We start from the raw sequence: 19,857 nt of genomic DNA, 5'->3' as shown, positions 1-19,857 counted from the left end.
TGCTTGCAGCCCAGAAAGCCAACCGTATCCTGGGCTGCATCAAAAGGAGTGTGACCAGCAGGTTGAAGGAGGTGATCCTGCCCCTCTACTCTGCTCTCGTGAGACCTCATCTGGAGTATTATGAGCAGTTCTGGTGTCCTCAACATAAAAAGGACATGGGTCTTTAGGAACAAGTCCAGAGGAGGGCCACGACAATGATCAGGGGACTGGAGCACCTCCCGTATGAAGATAGGCTGAGAAAGTTGGGACTTCAGCCTGGAGAAGGCTGCGTGTAGACCTCATAGCAGCCTTCCAGTATCTGAAGGGGGCCTACAGGGATGCTGGGGAGGGACTCTTCATTAGGGACTGTAGTGGTAGGACAAGGGGTAATGGGTTAAAACTTAAACAGGGGAAGTTTAGATTGTATATAAGGAGGAAATTCTTTCCTGTTAGGGTGGTGAGGCACTGGAATGGGTTGCCCAAGGAGGTTGTGAATGCTCCATCCCTGGCAGTGTTCAAGGCCAGGTTGGATGAGGCCTTGGATGATATGGTTTAGAGTGAGGTGTTTGGGGGTTGGAACTTGATGATCTTAAGGTCCCTTCCAACCCTAACTATTCTATGATTCTATGATTCTAAGCTGTGGCAGCATTGAGGCTGTTAAAAGCTAGATCTGAAATATGAAATGTGCATGTATGTAAGAAAATTACACTTGGTACAGCAAAAGACTAGAACAGAGGTGATTCGGAGAAAACTCCAGGAACAAACTTGCCAACAAAGTTTTCAAGCTGACAAGAAGGTAAAAGTAGCCCATAGAGCACTGTAAAAGGCACTGGCAGACTATCAACATCTGAATGAATACTTTGTGTCCACACTGCAAAGCAGACAGAAGTTACAAGCCTGAAGGAAGCACAGCTTTACTTTACTATCTACACATAACCCCAAATATCCTGCTGAGATTTGTGGAACTTCCTACCTTTCTCCCACGCTACTCAAGGCAGGTTGTGTTGACTGCAAGCTGGAGCTTAAAGTTATACACAGATTACTTGGGCAGATATGACCTAGATCCTGAAATATTTTGTAGAAAATATTTCACTTAGAACTTTGCAAAACAGGGAGACAGGGAGACCTGCTGCTCTGCATTCCTTCCTCTGCTCATCACTTTTTTAATCACGTATGCATTATCACACTTAAAAAACCTGCATCTTGAAGGCCATGCTATCACAACAGAAGGGTGTGGATGGTTTCATTGTATATGAGACTCACCTTTTTCGTACTGTGTGTTGGGTTCCTTCCAGTTGTTAAATCCTATTCAGAGGCTGTACTATGCAGCTCATTTTTCACCTACAATAAACCAGAGCCTTTAGGACACAGTTTTATGGGTGATGACAGCATGGACAGCAGGCTGGAGCAAGGCTTCTGCAAAATTCCTGAAATGTGGACTTCACCTTCCTTCCACTCAGCTGCTGTGGGCTTACTACCAGGGGAAGTGTCAGACAGGGCTCCGGGGAGCTCCTAAAATACCCCCGAGCTGCTTATTATATTTAAAAAGCGTGCATTTCCTCCACCCCCCAAACCCAGTCAAGGACATCTGTGGTGTAGCAAGGGCAGAAAGGACCACTAAGCTGGGCTCAAGTGTGCGCACTGGGGAGCTCACGAAAGCCCGAGGGGGTCGACCCCACCTTCCAGGAAGGGAGTAAGTCCTTTCATCCCCCTCCCCGGTCGCTACCTCGGGAGGCCGAGGCGGCGCCCGCTCACAGCCCCGCCGCGGGCCGAGGGTGGCGGCGGGGAGGCGGCCCCGCAGCCCCACAGCGGGCAGGGCGGGCGGGCGCGGGGGCCTGGGCGAGCCCATCTCGCCGTGCGCGGAGGGAGTGAGGGAGGACGGGCCGACCGACCGGCAGGCGGCCGGGGGGAGGCGCCGCCAGCCGGGTGCGCGGCGACCTGATCCCTGTCCAACATGGTCGCCGCTCACACCTCCCATTCCTCATCCTCCGGCGAGTGGATCGCTTGCCTGGATAAAAGGTATCGGCACCTTCACGGGAGCTGCTGCGGAGGGATGGTGTGTGCATGTAACCTGCCCCTGCATGCGTGCGTACGTGCGTGCATATATGTATGTATGTATGTATACGTGTGTGTGTGTGTGTGTGCGCCCTGACACCCGCTCCGCATCAGATCCTGCCTTACATAAGGAGGGTGCAGGTGGGAAGCAAAATGCCCGCAGGAAGCAGAGCCGGGGCAGGCGGGCAGGATGAGGGCTCTCTCTGCTCCGCAAACGCGCAGCCCCCACTGGATAACTGCTCACTGCCGGGCTCTGCTGCCCGGAAAATGTGCACGTGGTGGAGGAAGGGGGGCTCCAGGGCGGGGAGAGGGCGCTGCGGCCCAGGGACCCCGGTCGGGAACCCGCTGTACGGCCATGGCAGACCCGCTTCCCGCCGCGTTCGTGCCCCAGTCCGCTCTCCTCCTCGTCTCGCAGCCCCTCACCTCAGCACACCGGCTCTGGCCTCATACCGCCTCGCCTCACAGACCCTCACCTCAGCGCACCGGCTCTGGCCTCGCCTCGCCTCTCCTCACCTCAGCGCACCGCCCCCTGTCCCCCCACTTCACATCTCCCAGCCCAGCCACTTCACAGGTCGGGCGGGAAAGAGCAGACCCTTGCCTCAGAGCGCTCCGTGGCGCAAGCAGGTGCAGGACTGTTAGCCGGAGGCGGGCATAAACACAAATACCCGCTCTGGAAGAGGCGGCCGCAGGCTCCCCTCAGCGGTGTCCTGGGGGCCTGCGGCTGTCCCCCCGGCTGGCGGCAGCGTTTGCTGCGGGTCAGGCAGAGTTGGGCGCCAAGCACCGTGTGGGTGTGAGTTAGGGCTGGCTAACGTGTGCTTACTTCTAAAAATACAGGCAGATCATATATATATATATATATATATATGTACATATATATGTAAATTTGGAGTTATTTCCCTTGTGTTGCAGCAAAAAGTCTCGCAGTGCCGAGTTACACGGGTGGGTGGTTTGAAAGTCCTTTGCGGTATTCCTACATTCAACGCTGACTGTGTTAGCTCAGAAGTGACTTGGTTTCTGAGCATGCATTGTGTCTCCTGTAATATCGGAAAATAGTTGGCAAAAATTTAGATCATAAATATGCTATACAAGTCAAATAAAGTTATTGGAGGGAATTCACTTACGTGATGTAGAGCAGTTTACTGAGCAGCATTAACCAGCGTTTGGTGCCATTTGGGGCTTTACAGTGAGTAGGTGCCTTTGTGCACACAGAAGGAACCATCATAATTTCTCCCATTTCCAGGTAACCTCCTAGTGTTGCAGGGCTGCACCTCTAATTAGTTTTCCCTTAACAGTCCACTTAGCAAGCAGTAAGAAGTTAATGTAACTTTTGGTTTAGATACTGATCTAGATGCTGTTCACAGCATCACTGATGCCCCCTCAGTAACATGGGACAAAATAAAAGTAGGTTAACCTTTTAGAGGTTAAATAATGTGTATAACTGTTGAAGGTTTTCTAAATGTAAATGCAAACAACTGGTGATGGTAACAGCCATATAAAAACTGAAGTAAAGCAGGGTGCCTGATTCTCTGCTCTGTAAATTGATATTGGGCAGGTGTGAAGAAGCAGAGTGTGAGTCCTAGTATTTTTAGATAGATGATCCTGTCATTTCTCAGGTTTCTTAAATGCAATACATTGTGAGATCTGAATTGTAAACTAAAATTCAGAGGTTCCTACTTAGTGAAGTGCATAATCTTGGGGAGTTAATGACGATTTTGGGAAACACATGAGGCATTTAATTTAGAAATCTCTCTGCCATTATGTTTGTATGAAATTATTTTGATGACCATTTTTATAATGGGAATTTCATTACAGCTACTAAGATGAAACTTTTCCTTCCCCTTTTGTTACTTTGTGCTAGTAGCACTTACTTCTTCAGTGGAAAGAATCAGTTCCAGGTGTCCTGAAGGATTGTGTATTATTGTCCCCCTTTTCCAGAAGGCAATCTGGATGTAGGACAAACCCAGGACATGAGAGGTTGTAGTTTGTTTCCTGGTCTCTGTCATGCTTTGTTTTGTGATCATAGGAAATACACTTTTTGTTCTGTTTTTGTATTTAAAATATGCAGTTAAAGTTATGTTGGAAAAGTACTATAGGAATCTAAGTACTATTAGGTAAAGCATTTTTTTATTTGCACGCTTGTGTTTGTAGAGTGTATTTCTTTTCTGTAGATGATCTATCAGTATACTCATTTGAATTATTATGTAATTTGTATATATTTTAGGCCTTTAAAAATCTTACAGCATTTTCTAATTAGGTGTGGATTCTGTAAATATAGGATCATTTAATGAGTCAGTTCTCTGTAGGATACCATGCGTTTGTTAAATAAAAAATACAGGTTTAACATGTTTTAGTAAATATATTTTCAGGAGGAAGGAAGTTCTAAGGCTGGAATGCTTTAGCATTTTAGGTGAGCCTCAACAAAAACAATTAAAATGGCATATAATATGGATTATCCAACTTCATTCTTAAAAAAAAGTGAATTAAACTCTAAATGGAAATAATAAAATACATTATATACAGAAATTGTGTATTTTGTATATGTTCTTCATGTTTTTCCCTACATCACATATAAAACTGGAACTACCAACATCCAAAACAGGAACACATAAAAATGAAGACCCATCAAAATGTTTCTGGAGAAACATTGTTACTGTGTAGGACCTGTGGGCTGGGACCACCGCCACTGCTTTGACCACGCAACTTCCACAGTCATTGCTAACCACAAAAGCCAAAGATCAGCACTTGAAATCAAATACACAGACAGTATTAATATATAAAGTCACATTGCAAAGGTAAGGAAAAGCAGGAACAGAAAATTTCAGAACACTGTGCTTTATCAAGAATGTAATTTTTTTTGCAGGTGAGAGAAAGGATCAGCAGAGAGTGGCTAAATCCCAGTTGTACCTGGAGATGTAAATAATTTTTCTTTTAAGGAAATCAGGCCTTTTATCTTTGAAGCAAACAGTTGCCTTACCACTGATTTCCTAGGGAGCAGGCACATGCCAACCATCTTAGTGTTTTTCTCTACGTCCTATCTGCATAGAATTAAAAGAAGGTTCCTGATTTCTGCAAGCGTGTATAATTAGCTTAGGAACAATGTATTCTCCCATGGTTTCTTTAACACCAAAGACTGACTAACCAGAAAATTTCCATGTTGACATATCTTCACTGAATGGTAGATGAAGTTTTTTTTACGTAACAATTATTTCTCTAAACCTGATCACAGTTATAAACTCAGGTAAGTGTTTTAATTGGATTGAAATGCAAACTTGTTAATGATGTACAGCATTCACAGCAGTCAGAGATCCCAGGCTTTCATACCTGCCTCTGGGATCTTGTGTTTTTCTCTGTATTAGAACAACCATCAGTGCCTAAGCTGACTGAAGGAGCAGATCACAAAGTAAAGCATGTAATTTTGCTAGCCTGTTGTGCTAAGAATGTTGTGATCTTTGGTTAGCTACTTATAAATTATTTAAATATGAATGGGTGTTTCGAGGACATGTTGTACATACTGAGTTTTTATATGCTCGTCATCCTTGTTAGACTTTCTTGAATCATTTCCATCTAACAAAACCAAAATAACACATACAGGATAGCATCTCAAATCTGTACCTTAAGCCAAGCTCCTATAGATTTGAGTGTGAATTCAGACTGAAGCTATGTAGCAGCAACATATTTGAATTAGGTTTTAGTATATTGTAACATATATTTGAGATGTAAGTTATCTGTATGTGTTTAGTAGTCAACAGGTCTTTTGTGAGTATACAGATATACTCAGAGATATACTACAGACACATGGGCTAGACTGAGGAACTGATATTCTGAAAGAATTGTTGTGAAAGAAATATGGAGACTGCTTGTCATCTTCTGTAACCTACAATTTTGTCAAAGGTAATGGGATATAGATTTACATTCAGGCAATATTGTGAATATTTTGCAGTTGCTTTATGATGATATTTTATTTAATTTAAAAATCTATTATTATGCAATTGGTAAAACTTAACACTGACATATATATATTAAATTTCCACTGTTGCTTTTTACTTATAACAAATCCATAGAAATAACAGTACCATTTTCATGAACAAAATCAGGGACATACACTGCAGCTGCTATTGACTGCTGTGCTTGGAGTTTCCTTTCTGTATGTAGCTTGTATCAAGTCTGTGTGGGGATATATCAGCAGCAGACACTGTGGTGGGTGTGGAAACTTGGAGACGGAGCAGTATAGACATAGCCTAAATGCTTTCTAGCGCTCATGCAAAGGTGCAATCTTCTGAGAGTGGTGAATACTAACAAATTTGTCTTTCCACATCATGCAACTCATTTTGTAGTCCAGTGCAAAGGTGCAGTCTTTAATTAATGTTAAAAAAGCCCTTTTTCTTTCTGTATTTCCTCAGAGAGACCAAAATAATTGTTAATATAGCTTGCCATAAGCTTGTAGGTCTGTACATTTTATTGAACATATGAATTCAGAGTAAGTCGCAGTGAGACCAAGAGTTGTATTCAAAACAAATTGCAGCATTTTTATTCTCTGCTCATGGGCTTAGGCATTTCTAGTATCTGCTCCCTTTTGTTACATGTGGTTGCAGTAAGTTACACATTTGTTCTATGGACAGGTATTATGAGGAAAAGAAAGTGATTGCCCTAATATGCACGTATATAAGCATTGTCAGGGCCCACCAGAGCAAACTAGCATGTGCATATGCCTATTAGGTCATGATACTTCAGATCTAGTTGGTAGTCTTGTGGAGTGGCCACATGATTGGTGTGGTACTTGCGCAACTCTAAGTTTTCTTTTACCAGATAATTCTGGAAGCATGTCTAAACTGTCATTGCCTGAGTTATTTCTGGCAATTTGAGTTATTTCAGTTGTTAGAATCTGATCTCTAAAATCCTGTATTCTGAGCATATAAGTTTCTTTTATTACAAAACCTCATGTTCCATCAAAGAAATAAAACCCCAACATACTACCTATTGAAACCATGCCCTCGAAATCAGGTGACTACCAGATATTTTTCAAATACAAGCTTTTTCTTATCCAGGGTGATATCTATTTTCATCTGCATCTTACAGTTTGCTGCATTTAACAAGCTCATCACTCTTGCGATACTTCCTTTGTTCTGTGTTTTCTGCACTTACTCCTCCTTTTGCTTTATCAATATCCTCAATGAGTGTTTCCTAAACTGACTTTCCACTACATTTTTGAATTCAACAGTTGTCAAAATGTATGCCAATGTAAAGTTATTTCATAGTTGCTGTAAGCTTTAAATTTACATTAGCTGTAACAATGCAGGTCCTAACTAGGTGAAGGTACATTTAGCATAGGGTATTGGTGAATGCCAGTGGCCAGAGTTCAAATCACTTGTGCATATTGTTCAATTATAAATCTAATTTGCAATGTATCTTGGAGTCTGTCTTTGTATTGAAGTGCCTTTAATGTCTATTATGAAGCTACATTGATGGCTAATGTAATTTCATCCAGATCTGTTTCTCTCAAATGGAATTTTAACTGTCCTGAGCTCCAGTTCATGTTTATGAATTTTAGAGGGTTTATTCAGTGAGGTTTAGTCACACCTTGGTTGCAAAGTATGCACCATACATAAAAATTTTCATAAATGAAAGAAAAAACTTTCCTTGCAATTTTATTTCTTCTCTTGAAGTATTTTGTCTTTTTAAAGAACATATGAAGGTGAAAAAAGTATTTAAGGTTTTGTTTCCTATTGCAGCTGTATTGTTCAGGTAGTGTAAACTTGAGATAAACCTTTATCAATACCGTTACTTAATAAATACATTTTTGCCTTTCCACTGTTTATACAGATCTAAAAACTGACATAGTGGAAGGATTCATAATTTGTAGAGCAGAGTAAGTATAGAAATGAAATGCATTTGATTGCTCTGTCTATCCCTCCAGTAATTTTTCAGTGCATTGGCCAAAATGAGCTGAGGGCACAAATATAATGGAGTCCATTAATAATGAGATGAGTGTGTAGGTAAAAGTGAGTCCCTCATATTTGCATTCTTTTGGCCCTTACTGAGGAAGACAGAACAGGTATTGCAAATTCCATATGTGCAGCTGTCACCCAGTTGGTCTACATTTAACTGGCTGGTCAGTAATTACCTGTGCAGATCAGGATTATTTACAATATTTCTTGTGCCTTGCATAGCAGGACATGAGAGATTATCACAGGGGTTCTCAGTGTAGGTGACAGTAGTAATTTGTTGGAAACTGAGCATCAGCAGTTGTTCTTGTGTTGCTTTCTTTGTTTTTTTTTTTTCTTTTTTTTTTTAATTAACTCTGGAATGGTTTGTATGGGTAAGAATCCTAGGGAACGGGCTTTAAATAGTATTTTATTTCCTGTGTGTCAGGTGAAATGTGAAAACTGGAATCCCAAAGTCTCACAGAATGGAAATCAAAATAAAATAATTGTAATTTGATTATTGTTTGAAGGCTTCATGTTGAGGCTTTTCCCATGACAAGGGAAAGTTGAAATGTGAATTTTGAAAACATGGATTTGGTAATACTACTGTAACAAGTGCAAAGTGCCTCTTGGGGAGAATTGCTCGCTTTCTGTGTCCATGGAATTAATCCCTTATCTAGACATTCAGATTAAAAGTGACTTCATTTATATTTAGCATTTAAGTGTCTTACCACAGGTCTAAGGTGCTTTGATATGCCACTGGTATCCCTGTCTTAAACTTGCCTTTCTCAAGAAGAAATTGAATGTCAAAGAACCTGGAGGAGAGAGATCCTGCTCTCGCTAAGGGAAAATAGTATCTTGATACTGGTATTCTTCTACATCCTCCTGCTTTGATTTTCAGTGTGCCAGGAAAGAGTAGGAAAAGTACAGACAGCGTAGAATAATGATCTATTTTCAATGTTATTCCTTGCTGTTTTCTCCTTGCTCATGTTTCAAAGCAGAATATACTTCAAAATACTATTCAAATTCACCAAATGATCCATGGTAGTGATTACTGGTACTTTAGAATTTGCCTTTGCATCTTTGAATTGGTTTTGGTTTTAACCCAGAAATGAGCTAATTTGATTTGTCTATTACATAGTATGTTGCTGTGTTTTCTACAAACAGCCTCACCAGTGGAACAAATGCATCATATCTGACCATCATTTGTGGGCTATTCATTGCGTCTGAAATTAAGTGTTGCCCTTTTAAAGAGCTGAAAAGACCAGGGGAAGGAAATAGACTTCAGTGTTTTCATTCAGTTAGAGCAGGGTTCAGATTTTTTAACAGATGGTCTAGAAATAAACATTTAAAAATTCTAGAGTCATCTTTGCAAAGATGGTAAAATTACACATCTTCTGTTTTTTCTTTTTCAAGTGTCAAACCAATTATGAGGAAGAACCTAAAAAGGGCATATAGCAGAGAAAGTAATAGGTTATAGTTAGATAAACTGGATAAAGACCAAACAAAAAACTCCAACTTATTTCTTGCTTGTAGGTTAACAAGTCTTTCATCAAAATAGTTTCTTTTATAAAGCTATACATGCTACACATGAACAGGAATATTTGCCCAAAGTGTGTAAGTGAGGAATTGTAGCAATTATTCTCTGTCTGTATTTAAACTTTGAGCTTGAATAGTCTTGTATTTAAAAATATGAAATAGCCTTCTGAATATACACTTTTGGCAGATTTTTTTTTTATGGTCTCCTTTTCCAGACAGTCAAGCAGACATTGTCAATAAAATTATTTTATCTCTCTAAAATACATGCCTAAAATCTTCACAACCAAGTAAATCAGGGGTAAAGTACCATTTAAAGAAACCTTATTGACCTAATTGAATAGAGATGTATAACTAGCATTGATGCTGTCACTTGTATATATATGCTGTGATGTATTGAAAAAGTGGAAGGAGGAGATAGATAATGTCTTGTGTGAAAACTTTACTGCCAGATAAAACTCACTATGCTTTGAAGAGGCAAATTAGTAATAAAACTAAGGAGCTGAATAAAGTGCTGAGTGGTCAAACAAAGCATAAAGGCTTGTAGTGTAGTGAAAATAAATTTAAAACTCTTACTGATTATTTTGTAGCCCTGCTTTGCAACACTGGAAATGCCCACCTCCATTGGGCAACACTGAAATGGGATGCCAGCTCAGTGCCTTCTTGACGTACAAATTTAGGGACAATCCAATTGAAGACTGGAGGGAGGGTGTAGGAGTGTCACTCATGCATTATCCTTCATGGTAAGAGATACCAACTGTGGAGTTTTAATTTCCATATCAGTCATTCCTCCTTCATGGTTTGGCTCTTTCCTATGGTCATGGCATGATACCTACTCAGTTATGGTTGCCAGGGCAATTTGTGAAGTATAGTTCCTACAGTAGCTGCTAAAGCTCTTTCTGGGCTGGTGCCCTGCAGACTTAAGGAAAATTGAGATAGAGCAGCAGCTACCCCACAAAGATGCTGAAAAGTTGGGAAAAAGGGGTAAGAAGCTGGGTTTCTGTAAGTAAAAAAGATGAAGACAAATGTAATATTTCCACAATTTGTTTTACTTCTGAGGCAGCCTAGGGAGTGGGTGCTTCAATGAATAGTCACAGATTTCATTCAGGAAGGATAGCCTTTCCTTAAAATACTTTGTTCTACCTCATGCCTTTACCAGACTATTGAAAGCTGAAGAATTTTAATTGATTTAGGAGAGTTTTCCATAGTTTTTAGATTTGTTTATGGTTCTATTCCATACATTGGACTAGAGCTATCAGAAACAGGAGTACACTTAGGAAAGGACAGCTTTATCAGAAAATCCAGTGGGAGCTGAAGTCACTGGAATGCATTTTTTAACATCTTAGTTAATGGATATCCAGTTATAATTCTGCAGCATCAGCAGCGAGGGGACACTTCAGCAGTGTAACAACACCAACGTCACAAAATACAAGAGGGCATCCTCATCAGCCCTAGCTTAGCAAATGCTCAGTGGGATTGCTCTCTAGTGAGAGCCTTTCCAGGGGTGTAGGGAGATTCACCTCCTGGGGGTTGACTTCTGTAGCACATTGACCTGTTTTGGGGAATGGTTCCTTTCTGAATTAATACCATTGCCTCCTACTAGTGTGACTACAGTGGCATTAAATTCTGCATCTGTCATCAACAGTACTTTTCTAATTAATAGGTTTAATCATTAATCTTCTAAGGAATATAGTATAATATTAGCTGTTTAAATATTATTCCAAACTTTTAAAAAGCCAGGTTTACAGCAATACAGTAAGATAGCTGCAATGAAGCAGTAAATTTATGTTGTCCCGTACTGATGGTGTTCCATGATAGGCAGCTTGTACTTAGGAAATAAAACTCAATATTTGGAAGCATAAATAGATTCAAAAATTTTAATTTAAGAGTTGCAGTGATGATAATTTTATTAAAAGGTGGTTTGTAGAAAGTGGTCAAACTTTGCCTGAGTTTTATGGGCATGTGGAAAAGCAGTTAACTGATGTCATGGTATTTTATTATTCTGCTCTCTCACTAAGTAAAACTGTCCATTTGCTTTTTATAAGCACTTAATAGAATGAGTTTGGATGCTACTGCTATTACTTTTATGCTGCAATCTGGAGTTTTTACACAGGCAAAATTCCATGTCCTAGTAAGGATTAATTGCGCCTCAGCTTGGGATACCTAGTGTTAGTGGATTCCTTACTCCTAAGTATCGAGGACATTTCTCAGGAGCTCTGATCAAATCCAAAGGCATTGTGTTGTCAAACAACATGGATCCTAGTTAATTTGGATGTTTTTTCATGATCTTAACCAAACAGCCAATTTTTACACTAGATGTTTGTCTGTGTGTCTCATTTGAGAGACAATAGTTATTCCTCGGTATAGTTAAGACTCCTTGCATGTTTTCATGCTGGCTGTAGAAATTCAGTTGCACACAGTAACATTACACTCCTTGTGTTTTGAAGAGAGGCTATTGAAACAAATGGTTTGCAGTACTGAATTATTAAGAAACATTGCAAGGAATACAACAGTTTTCAGATTACTACTATGCATATTACTTAAAAGTTTGGATTCTTCTTTTTGTTCAAAGCATGTCCCCCTTCAAATGTCCACTTAATGTACTCGAGGTGGAAGAAGCTATTGCTAATATAAACTACTGTAGCACAGCTACTTGCTAAAGTAAGCCACTAGGAACACATGACTGTAATTTGTCTTTTCTCAATAAATATGGATTTTGATTTCTCACTGCTGTGCTGATGTTTGCAACTCTGAAGAGTATCTTTAGCTACCTGTGAGAATGCTTTTCCTTCATGTTGACTCAGTTTACTGGGGTCATGAAACAGTTTTGTCAGAAGAAAGAGCTTTTCCTGTAGTTCATCTGTCTGAAACAAGACGCTCCTTGCCACATCAGTGGGAGTGAGCCCTGCTCTCACCTTCTTTTGAACTACATGGAAACCCTGTTACTTGAGCCTTCAGCAGCTTTCAGGAAAAAAAGCTACACGGTCTATGAATTAAATTCCCCCCAAATTTGTCTTTTTGATGGGAACAGAGTGGAAGAGATTTCTGCACTCACATTTCAAAAAGAGCACTGAGAAAACAGTGTTGATTTAAGTTTGTACAACATGATACATATTGTTTGCTAACCCTGTTTACTTTTTCCCATTCAACTGCATCAAACAATTAACACTGCTAAACACTGAGATCCTACAGTCAGTTTTATGCAGGTGAACTGATGGACTTGAACAAAGTCAGTATGAGCAGTTGTATGTGTGAAACAGTCTTAGTTTATCTAGGAAAAGGAGATATTCTCTGAAGTATTTCCCCCCCCCCCCCTTTTTTTTTTCTTTTCTTGTAGGGTTTTGCTGTTACTTTTAGGAGTCCACAAATTAAGGGAGTTATTGTTGCAAGTGCCAGTGTAGTTTGGGTAGGGATCTTGTATAAACGGATTTTAAATCTGTTTGCAAGCTACACATCCTAATCTTCTTAGAAGGATTTTGACAAGAGATTTAATGCTTGTTAGTACCTGTCAGCTAATGTACAGTGAAAAAAAGGAAAAAAGGAGTGGGTAAAAATCTTACTTAAAATACTTAAAGAGGGAGCTACTTCAGTTGGTTATGGTTTGAGGTGGTAAGAGGATGTCACTGTGATGTAGAAGCAACTGTATGCAAGGGTAAATTGGAGTATAAATGAGGACAGAGATTCAATCCCTCCTAGACTTAATTTATTAAGAAAGATGAGAGACAGAGATTCAATGTGAGTAGGATCTGGGCTTTTCCCTGAGACAAATTAGATCCCTTAAGTCTTTGATTCTAAAGAGGAATCTTTAAAAATAAAATCCTGTTGGAAGAAGTGCTTACACTGTAGTGTAACAATAAGGTGATAATGATATGTGTTTGTGAATTTAGCCTTTGTTCATTGTAAGCTACCTGACTTCTGTTCATTTAGAAGTTCATCCACTGGCTAAAAGAATGTTTTTGTCAGTAAAATTAACTAGCAGCATTTGAGTGATTGATAGGTCTAATGATCACTGACAGTTGTCTATCGTTCTGGTACCCCTTTATACAGAAATGATTTCTGCATCCGATCCAACATAATCTCCTGGAAATGTTCTGTGTTTCTTTCTGTGTGTAGTGGTAGGCGTTTAATCTGTTATGAAAGATTCTTTCTAAAGCTGTCAGCTAGTGGTTGGCTTACCTGCCGATTCATAGCATTTGGTAATCACATTTAAAATGTATGTTACAGAGCTAATTTACTTTAGTTTCACAAATACATAGTAGATTTCTGAGCCTGCTGAACTGCTGGGCTACAAGCTACTTTGTTGGAGGGAGTTCTACAGTTTCATTTTTCTTGAAATCTTGGGTTTTGGTGTTTTTTTTTTTTGAAGTTGTTTCTGTCATAGGTGTAAGTATTTTAAATGTTTGAATTAAAACTCTTTATACTTACCAGTGAACAGTTTAGATTCTCTGTTGCATATTCATTTTGTCCAACATTAAGAGACAGGAACTGCATGAAAAATTATGTACTTAGAACCATCTAGTTAGTTTGTACCCAGCAAAATGCAGAGAGAAATATGGGTATAGGAGTTACTGCTGATATCTAAAGCTTTTTGTTTTAGCCAGGTAGAGAACTTTCGTTTTGGGCACTGATTTCACAGACATCTTATATTTTTGGACATCTGTTTATTTGTGTTCCATTACAAATATAAAACTATATATCATTCCAAGCTCTTTAGAATAAGGACTGTATCATCATATATACTTTCACTGTAATTGTTGCAGCAGGACTTTGTTGCCAAGTGAGGCTTCTGGACTCTGCCTGTGTTGAAATGATGATAATCGTGTTCAAGTTGATGATGGGCATTTGTTTTGGAAGGGTTTCATTAAGTACCTGTGAAATGCATTGTAATTTGTTTATCTTATGGTGTAACATGTACTGCAAAGATTTGTAAATTTGGTGCAGGTGAGGATGTTTCCCTGATAAAGCCCTTGAGAATTTTGTTCTTCGTTTTCTTGCAGACCTTTGGAACGTTCTAGTGAAGATGTAGATATAATATTCACACGACTGAAAGAAGTGAAAGCTTTTGAGAAATTTCATCCAAACCTTCTCCAGCAGATATGTCTCTGTGGATATTACGAAAATCTGGAAAAAGGAATCACATGTAAGAAAGCTTCATATAATGAACTGTTTTATGTAGATAAAAAGGGGGATAGGCTGGGAATGTCTCTAAGAGGTCAATCAGAGAACACAATCAGTGGAACTGCCATAAGAATGTTTACAGTCATAGCCATGTGGGAAGGCAGGACTAAAGTGCTGCTTGCTCTACAAATACAGTGTGTAGTGAAGCTATGGTAACAAGGCACACATTATTTGATTTGGGACTCTGCCACTGTTCTGTTGAAAGATTAGAAGCAAGTCATTGCACTTAAGTCCCATTCTTCCCCTGTAAATGTGTTATTGATCTCTTGTAGGTGCTTTTTTGATGTCAGGGCAAAAGTGTATTACCTAGGCATATCACTAGCAGTGTGTGGTTTGCAGTCATTCAGAATATCACAAGACAGATTTTCAGAGTTGCATACTGCTGTGGGGTGCAATAGCTCTGTGCCTGCTCTGGCAGCCTGTCTGCCACATGAAGGTAGACAGCTGTGCTCAGTCTGTGAAGCTGAGATGGAAGTAAGTGATGGTCCTGTGATGAGAATGTGTGAGCTCTCAGAGCTGTACCAGGTGAATAGGTCATAGAGACCTGTGGTATTTAGTAGTCTTAGGTAAACCTGTCAGGCATTAGGCATACAGCATGGGGGTTTGCTTAGAATAATAGGAATTCTGATACTGTAATCACACAATTGGAATGCCTGAACATCAAAGTCTTGCAGTTGCTTCTCAGCCAGAACTCTTACTGGAATCAGTGGGAGCTGTATCTGCATTGAAAGATTCTCAATTTCAAAGCGATATTGTTCAGAAAGTTTTTTTTGTTTTTTTTTTGTTTTGTTTGTTAACTAAGATAGTGGTAAAAAAGAAGCAAACTGGGGGAAGAGCGAAGCAATTCTATGTATTTTCATTATTTCTATAGTGTATCAAACAGTTTACTAAAATACGTGATTTCTGGTGTCGTAAATATTATTAGAACAGTAAGTAAGTAGTCTGACATAGCATATTCTATACTGCCAGAGGTAACTATAGTAGTACAGTAATACAAGGGAGAATACTTGTTAATGCTGCTGAACTTAAAGAGGTAGCTCTTATTTACAAGATTTCATCTTTCCAGTGTTTCGTCAGGGTGATATTGGGACGAACTGGTATGCTGTTCTTACAGGATCACTGGATGTGAAGGTTTCTGATACAAGCAACCACCAGGTAAAAGAGATTTTTAATTGAAACCATCCAGTCAGCAGTAAAAAGAAAGGGTATGACTTATGCTAACGTAGATAACATATATCTACAGATATTGTGTCTTACTACATGTGTGTTTCTCTGAGTCTCCTTTAGTCTCAACTGTCCTTTGTCTATGGGGGCAAATCATACCATTGGCTTGAAAAAAACTGAAATGTAATGCTTGGGAAAGGGGTCTACATTTTAATATGAGGCAAGACTCCTCTGTCTTTCCTAATAGAGCCATATGAAATTAAGGTAGAGGTCTAAGAGCTGTTAATTCATTCCCTATAAATGTACCTTATTCAGAAAGTTCAAACCCCACCAACAGTGCAGTCTTATAACAGCATACTGCAGTCTCCAATGCAAGGATTGGAAAGTAGTAGAGTATTAGAACTGCTGCCACTTTAGACCAAAATCCTGGAGGCAATACTTATTTAGTAGAACTAGAAGAACAAATGAAATTCCCACCAAATTACAAGTAGATGCTCAGTATCTTGGCACTCCTATATTTTAAAATTACGAGTTTAGAGTAAATACAAAAAATAAGGATGAGATATTTTTCCTGGAGGAACTTTCCCACCCGTGTCATATAATGTCATGCTGACAAGTCCTGCACTTACTGCTGTGAACTGAGTCTTCTGGGAAGGCATCATGTCCCATTCCCTGCTCTCATGTTTGAGATCTGGGATTGTCCTATCATGTAGCTCAGCAAAAGGTTGGACACGTGACTCTGTGCCTTCACATGAATGATATAGCTACCCAGGACCCTATTTCCCACCTTGATTGAATGTACCATGCATAGGGGATGTTGGTGGTTTATTCTTTGCCCAAAGTTTGGCTGAATGGGAAAGGTTTATTGCTCCTAGAAGACACTGAATTTTTCACTTTGCTGAGCACTGCATCACCAGTGAAATTGGGTCAGAATGGAAGCCAGGGCAGTGTGTGAGCACTGGGTCTTTCTGCTTCTTACAGTAAAATGATAGCTACAAAAGGAACTTCTTTCATATAATTATTTTTAGAAACCTCTTCACTGTAATGAGACTGAATGAAAGTATAATTAGCCTAATTTTAGCAGTTCTCAGCATGGCCAGGCTCTTGTGATAATACCCGGTTCCGTGCAGGTCTGAAGCAATAATGAATATTTTACGCTATTTGCCAAAAGATGGCGCTACACTGTGGTTAAGAAACAACGCTCTTTACTGAATCCGAAAGTATATCCATAGAAATGTTCTAGATGTGGAAGTTAAATTAAGAATCTGTTTGGAGAGTTGATTTATGCCATTAAATGGAGGTTGGAACAGTTCAGCCTTTTAAGGAATCTAATGTAAATATTTTTTGTGCTTGTTGAGGTTCACTCCATTTTCCTGACTATTGAAAACTACAGAACTACAGTTCACGTAGTTCTAGTTCTAGAAATTACATTCTGCAGTAATATCTTAACCTCACATTTCCTTCTCACAGGAACAATGAACTGAGTTCTTACCACTGACTAGTTGCCATAGGATGCAGCCTCCCTGCCAAAAGGATAGCAGCTCATTAACCATTCCAGTGCTGGATAAGTTTGATGGTTGGGGAATCCTACATACTATTTGAGTCTAATATTTTCTCCATCTTGGTGTTTGTATCATGGCCCTCCCTGTCCATCCTTGGTCTCCTGCCTTTAACTGCTGGGTGCCCTGTTCCAGTCTTGCCTGTACTTCCTTGTTGGCATTGTGCTGGTCATTCTTGAGCCTGAAGTGCTTGCTAGCACTCCCTGCCTGTGGTGCTCACTACGAACCTGGATGATGGAGGAAATAAAGTGGACAGCATTATGCTCCCAGCTAGGAATGGAGGACCCATGCTTAATATGTAGGGATGCTTGTAACCTACCCTGGAGCACGTCTTCCAGTAACAGCACCCAGGAGCCAAAGCTTCCTTTGCAAAGTCATAGTAGTGATTAAGTGCTCTGCTGTTACTATAATATTATAAATGGCACTAACACGAATGAGAAACTTCCAGCAGAGCAGAAGAGATACAGAAGTTTCAAGTTTACTAGTTTGTAGACTTATGTAGTACAGAAGGACTATGCCATTTTTTCTAGGAAGAAAGAAGCTAGTTCTGTATTTAGTTTCCTATTGGTTAAAAAGTCTTTAAACATTACTAAGAATCTTTTAACACTTAAGATGAGCAGGGGGTTGCACTAGATGTCTTCTTACAGCTTGAATTATCCTACGGTTAAATGGTGATTCCTATAGTGTTAATGTAAATATGAAAAATCAATTATCTTGATTAAAAATATTAGTCCCTCTTTTAATAAGTGCTTATTTGTCTAACTGGGGAGCTTCTATTTCAGAAAGCCTGGCAATAAATGTGTTGTGTAGCAGCTACCATCTGCTAACTCTGTGCAGACACCTTTGATGTTTGGTAGCTTTCTTCCATTAAATGTGCAGTAAGTTATTTTGCATTTGATGCTTACTAAGAATGTCTTAATGGTCTTTGAGTCTACAAAGGCAGGTAGCTACATGTCTGGCACTAGAAATTGTATCTAAATGCACTAATGGATCAAGATGTCAGTGTAGCTAGTGAAGTATTAATTCCTGCACATTCTTGCTGCACATTAGCTTACTCATGCAGCTACCTATGATTTCTCACAGAAAATGTGACTAATACTGATGAGGACCAAGTTGAGAATGCATATATAAACAGAAATATTAAAATTACTTATTATTTACTATTGTGATAAGAGGAAGCATCCCATATACTGATTTAAATATTTCAATGAAAACGCACGTATTTAAGACCTCATAGATAAAACCTTGCTTTCATATTGGTTTGGAAAAATCCTTTCTGACTGCTTGCTAAATTGTATTATGTCACAAGAGGGCAGTGTTAGAATACGTAACAGAGTCCAGGCAGTGTTTGATACTAAAATGGCTAGTTTGAAAATCGTCTTCAGCTGTTTACGATACACCTGGTTTGAAGAGTCCCACCAGAACAGATTTCGCTGTTACTGTTAGTTCTGTGCCGTTGAGGTGCTAAAATATGTTAGCTGCTGCTGATCATGATGGCGATTTCATTTGCCATTGAAATAGATACAGAGATCTGGCAGCATTACTCTTCCAGTACCTCCTTAGTGGTAACTGGGCTGCTTTCTACGAATTATTTATGAGTTTTCTGAGTATTCAACAATCAAGAAGAGACTGAAGAAGACTTTAGTTTTTTAGGTAAAAAGGTCACACTATGAATTGCAGCGGTAAGTGAATGAACTTGTTTGTAATAGATATGATCAATATAGCACTTGAAAGTCATACAGAGATTTAGTAATTCCCTTTCAAAATAAACAGAAAACACAGCCTGTTTAGAATCTGTCACAAAAAGGTCTTTATCCTCAAGTATGAACAGATTCAGAATTTAATTTTTGTTTGCCACTGTTACCTATCTGATGTTACAACCAAGGTATATACTAATGAATTTCCTCTTAGAGATATTCCTAGTTTAGTGTAGTCTTAAAAATGCTGCTGACTACCCTGTGTATGTTTAATTTTTGAACTCTGTTTTGAAAATTGACAGGTTCTGAGAGATAGCTGATGGTGATGTCTCAGAATAAAGCTGGGAATAAGTGCATTATGACAAAAGCATCAGTGTGACACCTTTGTCAGATTATGCAACATTGTGTTTTACTGAATTACATTCTGAGCCTTTTACCCCAAACAATTAAGATTTATATTCCTACCTGATAAAAGGAATGGAATGAAGAGAAGAAAGACAAATACCAAATAGCATTTTAATTTGCAGTTTTGCTGTAGTCTGCTGGATGAATCATCGTGTGTGCTGGGGGCTATTGCAAGTTTATCTTGCCTGTGTTTTGGTGGAGTTTTTTTAAGCTGATCAGTTTTTAAAAACAGACCCAACTGAACAGAGGGCATTGACTTTACTTGCCTTTTTTTAGAAAAGCTTTAAAGGAGGAGCTGTGGGTGCTTAGGTGGTACAGCAGCATCAGTTGTAGGAAGATACAGAGGACTGGGGATCAAAAGCC

The 19,857-nt window shown here is 39.4% G+C and overlaps 1 protein-coding gene across 4 annotated transcripts in view; it reads left to right on the top strand.

Moving 5' to 3' along the window:
• The first annotated feature begins 1,811 nt into the window (after window positions 1-1,811).
• Window positions 1,812-19,857, top strand: part of RAPGEF4 (Rap guanine nucleotide exchange factor 4) — a 148,990-nt gene continuing 130,944 nt past the window's right edge. For 2 of the 4 annotated variants that reach the window (XM_061342446.1, XM_061342427.1), the window contains exons 1-3: window positions 1,814-1,998; window positions 14,489-14,631; window positions 15,736-15,824. In XM_061342446.1, the coding sequence (XP_061198430.1) occupies window positions 1,934-1,998; window positions 14,489-14,631; window positions 15,736-15,824 (297 nt within the window). In that variant the 5' untranslated portion in view covers window positions 1,814-1,933. Of the gene's footprint in view, window positions 1,999-14,488; window positions 14,632-15,735; window positions 15,825-19,857 lie in introns of all 4 variants that reach the window. The other 2 variants (XM_061342456.1, XM_061342435.1) reach the window with 2 other exon arrangements.

Source organism: Neopsephotus bourkii, unplaced genomic scaffold, assembly GCF_033783945.1.
Source record: "Neopsephotus bourkii isolate Nb327-2 ecotype Australia unplaced genomic scaffold, CSIRO-AGI_Nbou_v1 NB_196, whole genome shotgun sequence".
Lineage (NCBI taxonomy): Eukaryota > Metazoa > Chordata > Aves > Psittaciformes > Psittacidae > Neopsephotus > Neopsephotus bourkii.
The sequence above is the reverse complement of the archived record's forward strand: the minus strand, read 5'-3'. Positions and strand labels throughout refer to the sequence as shown.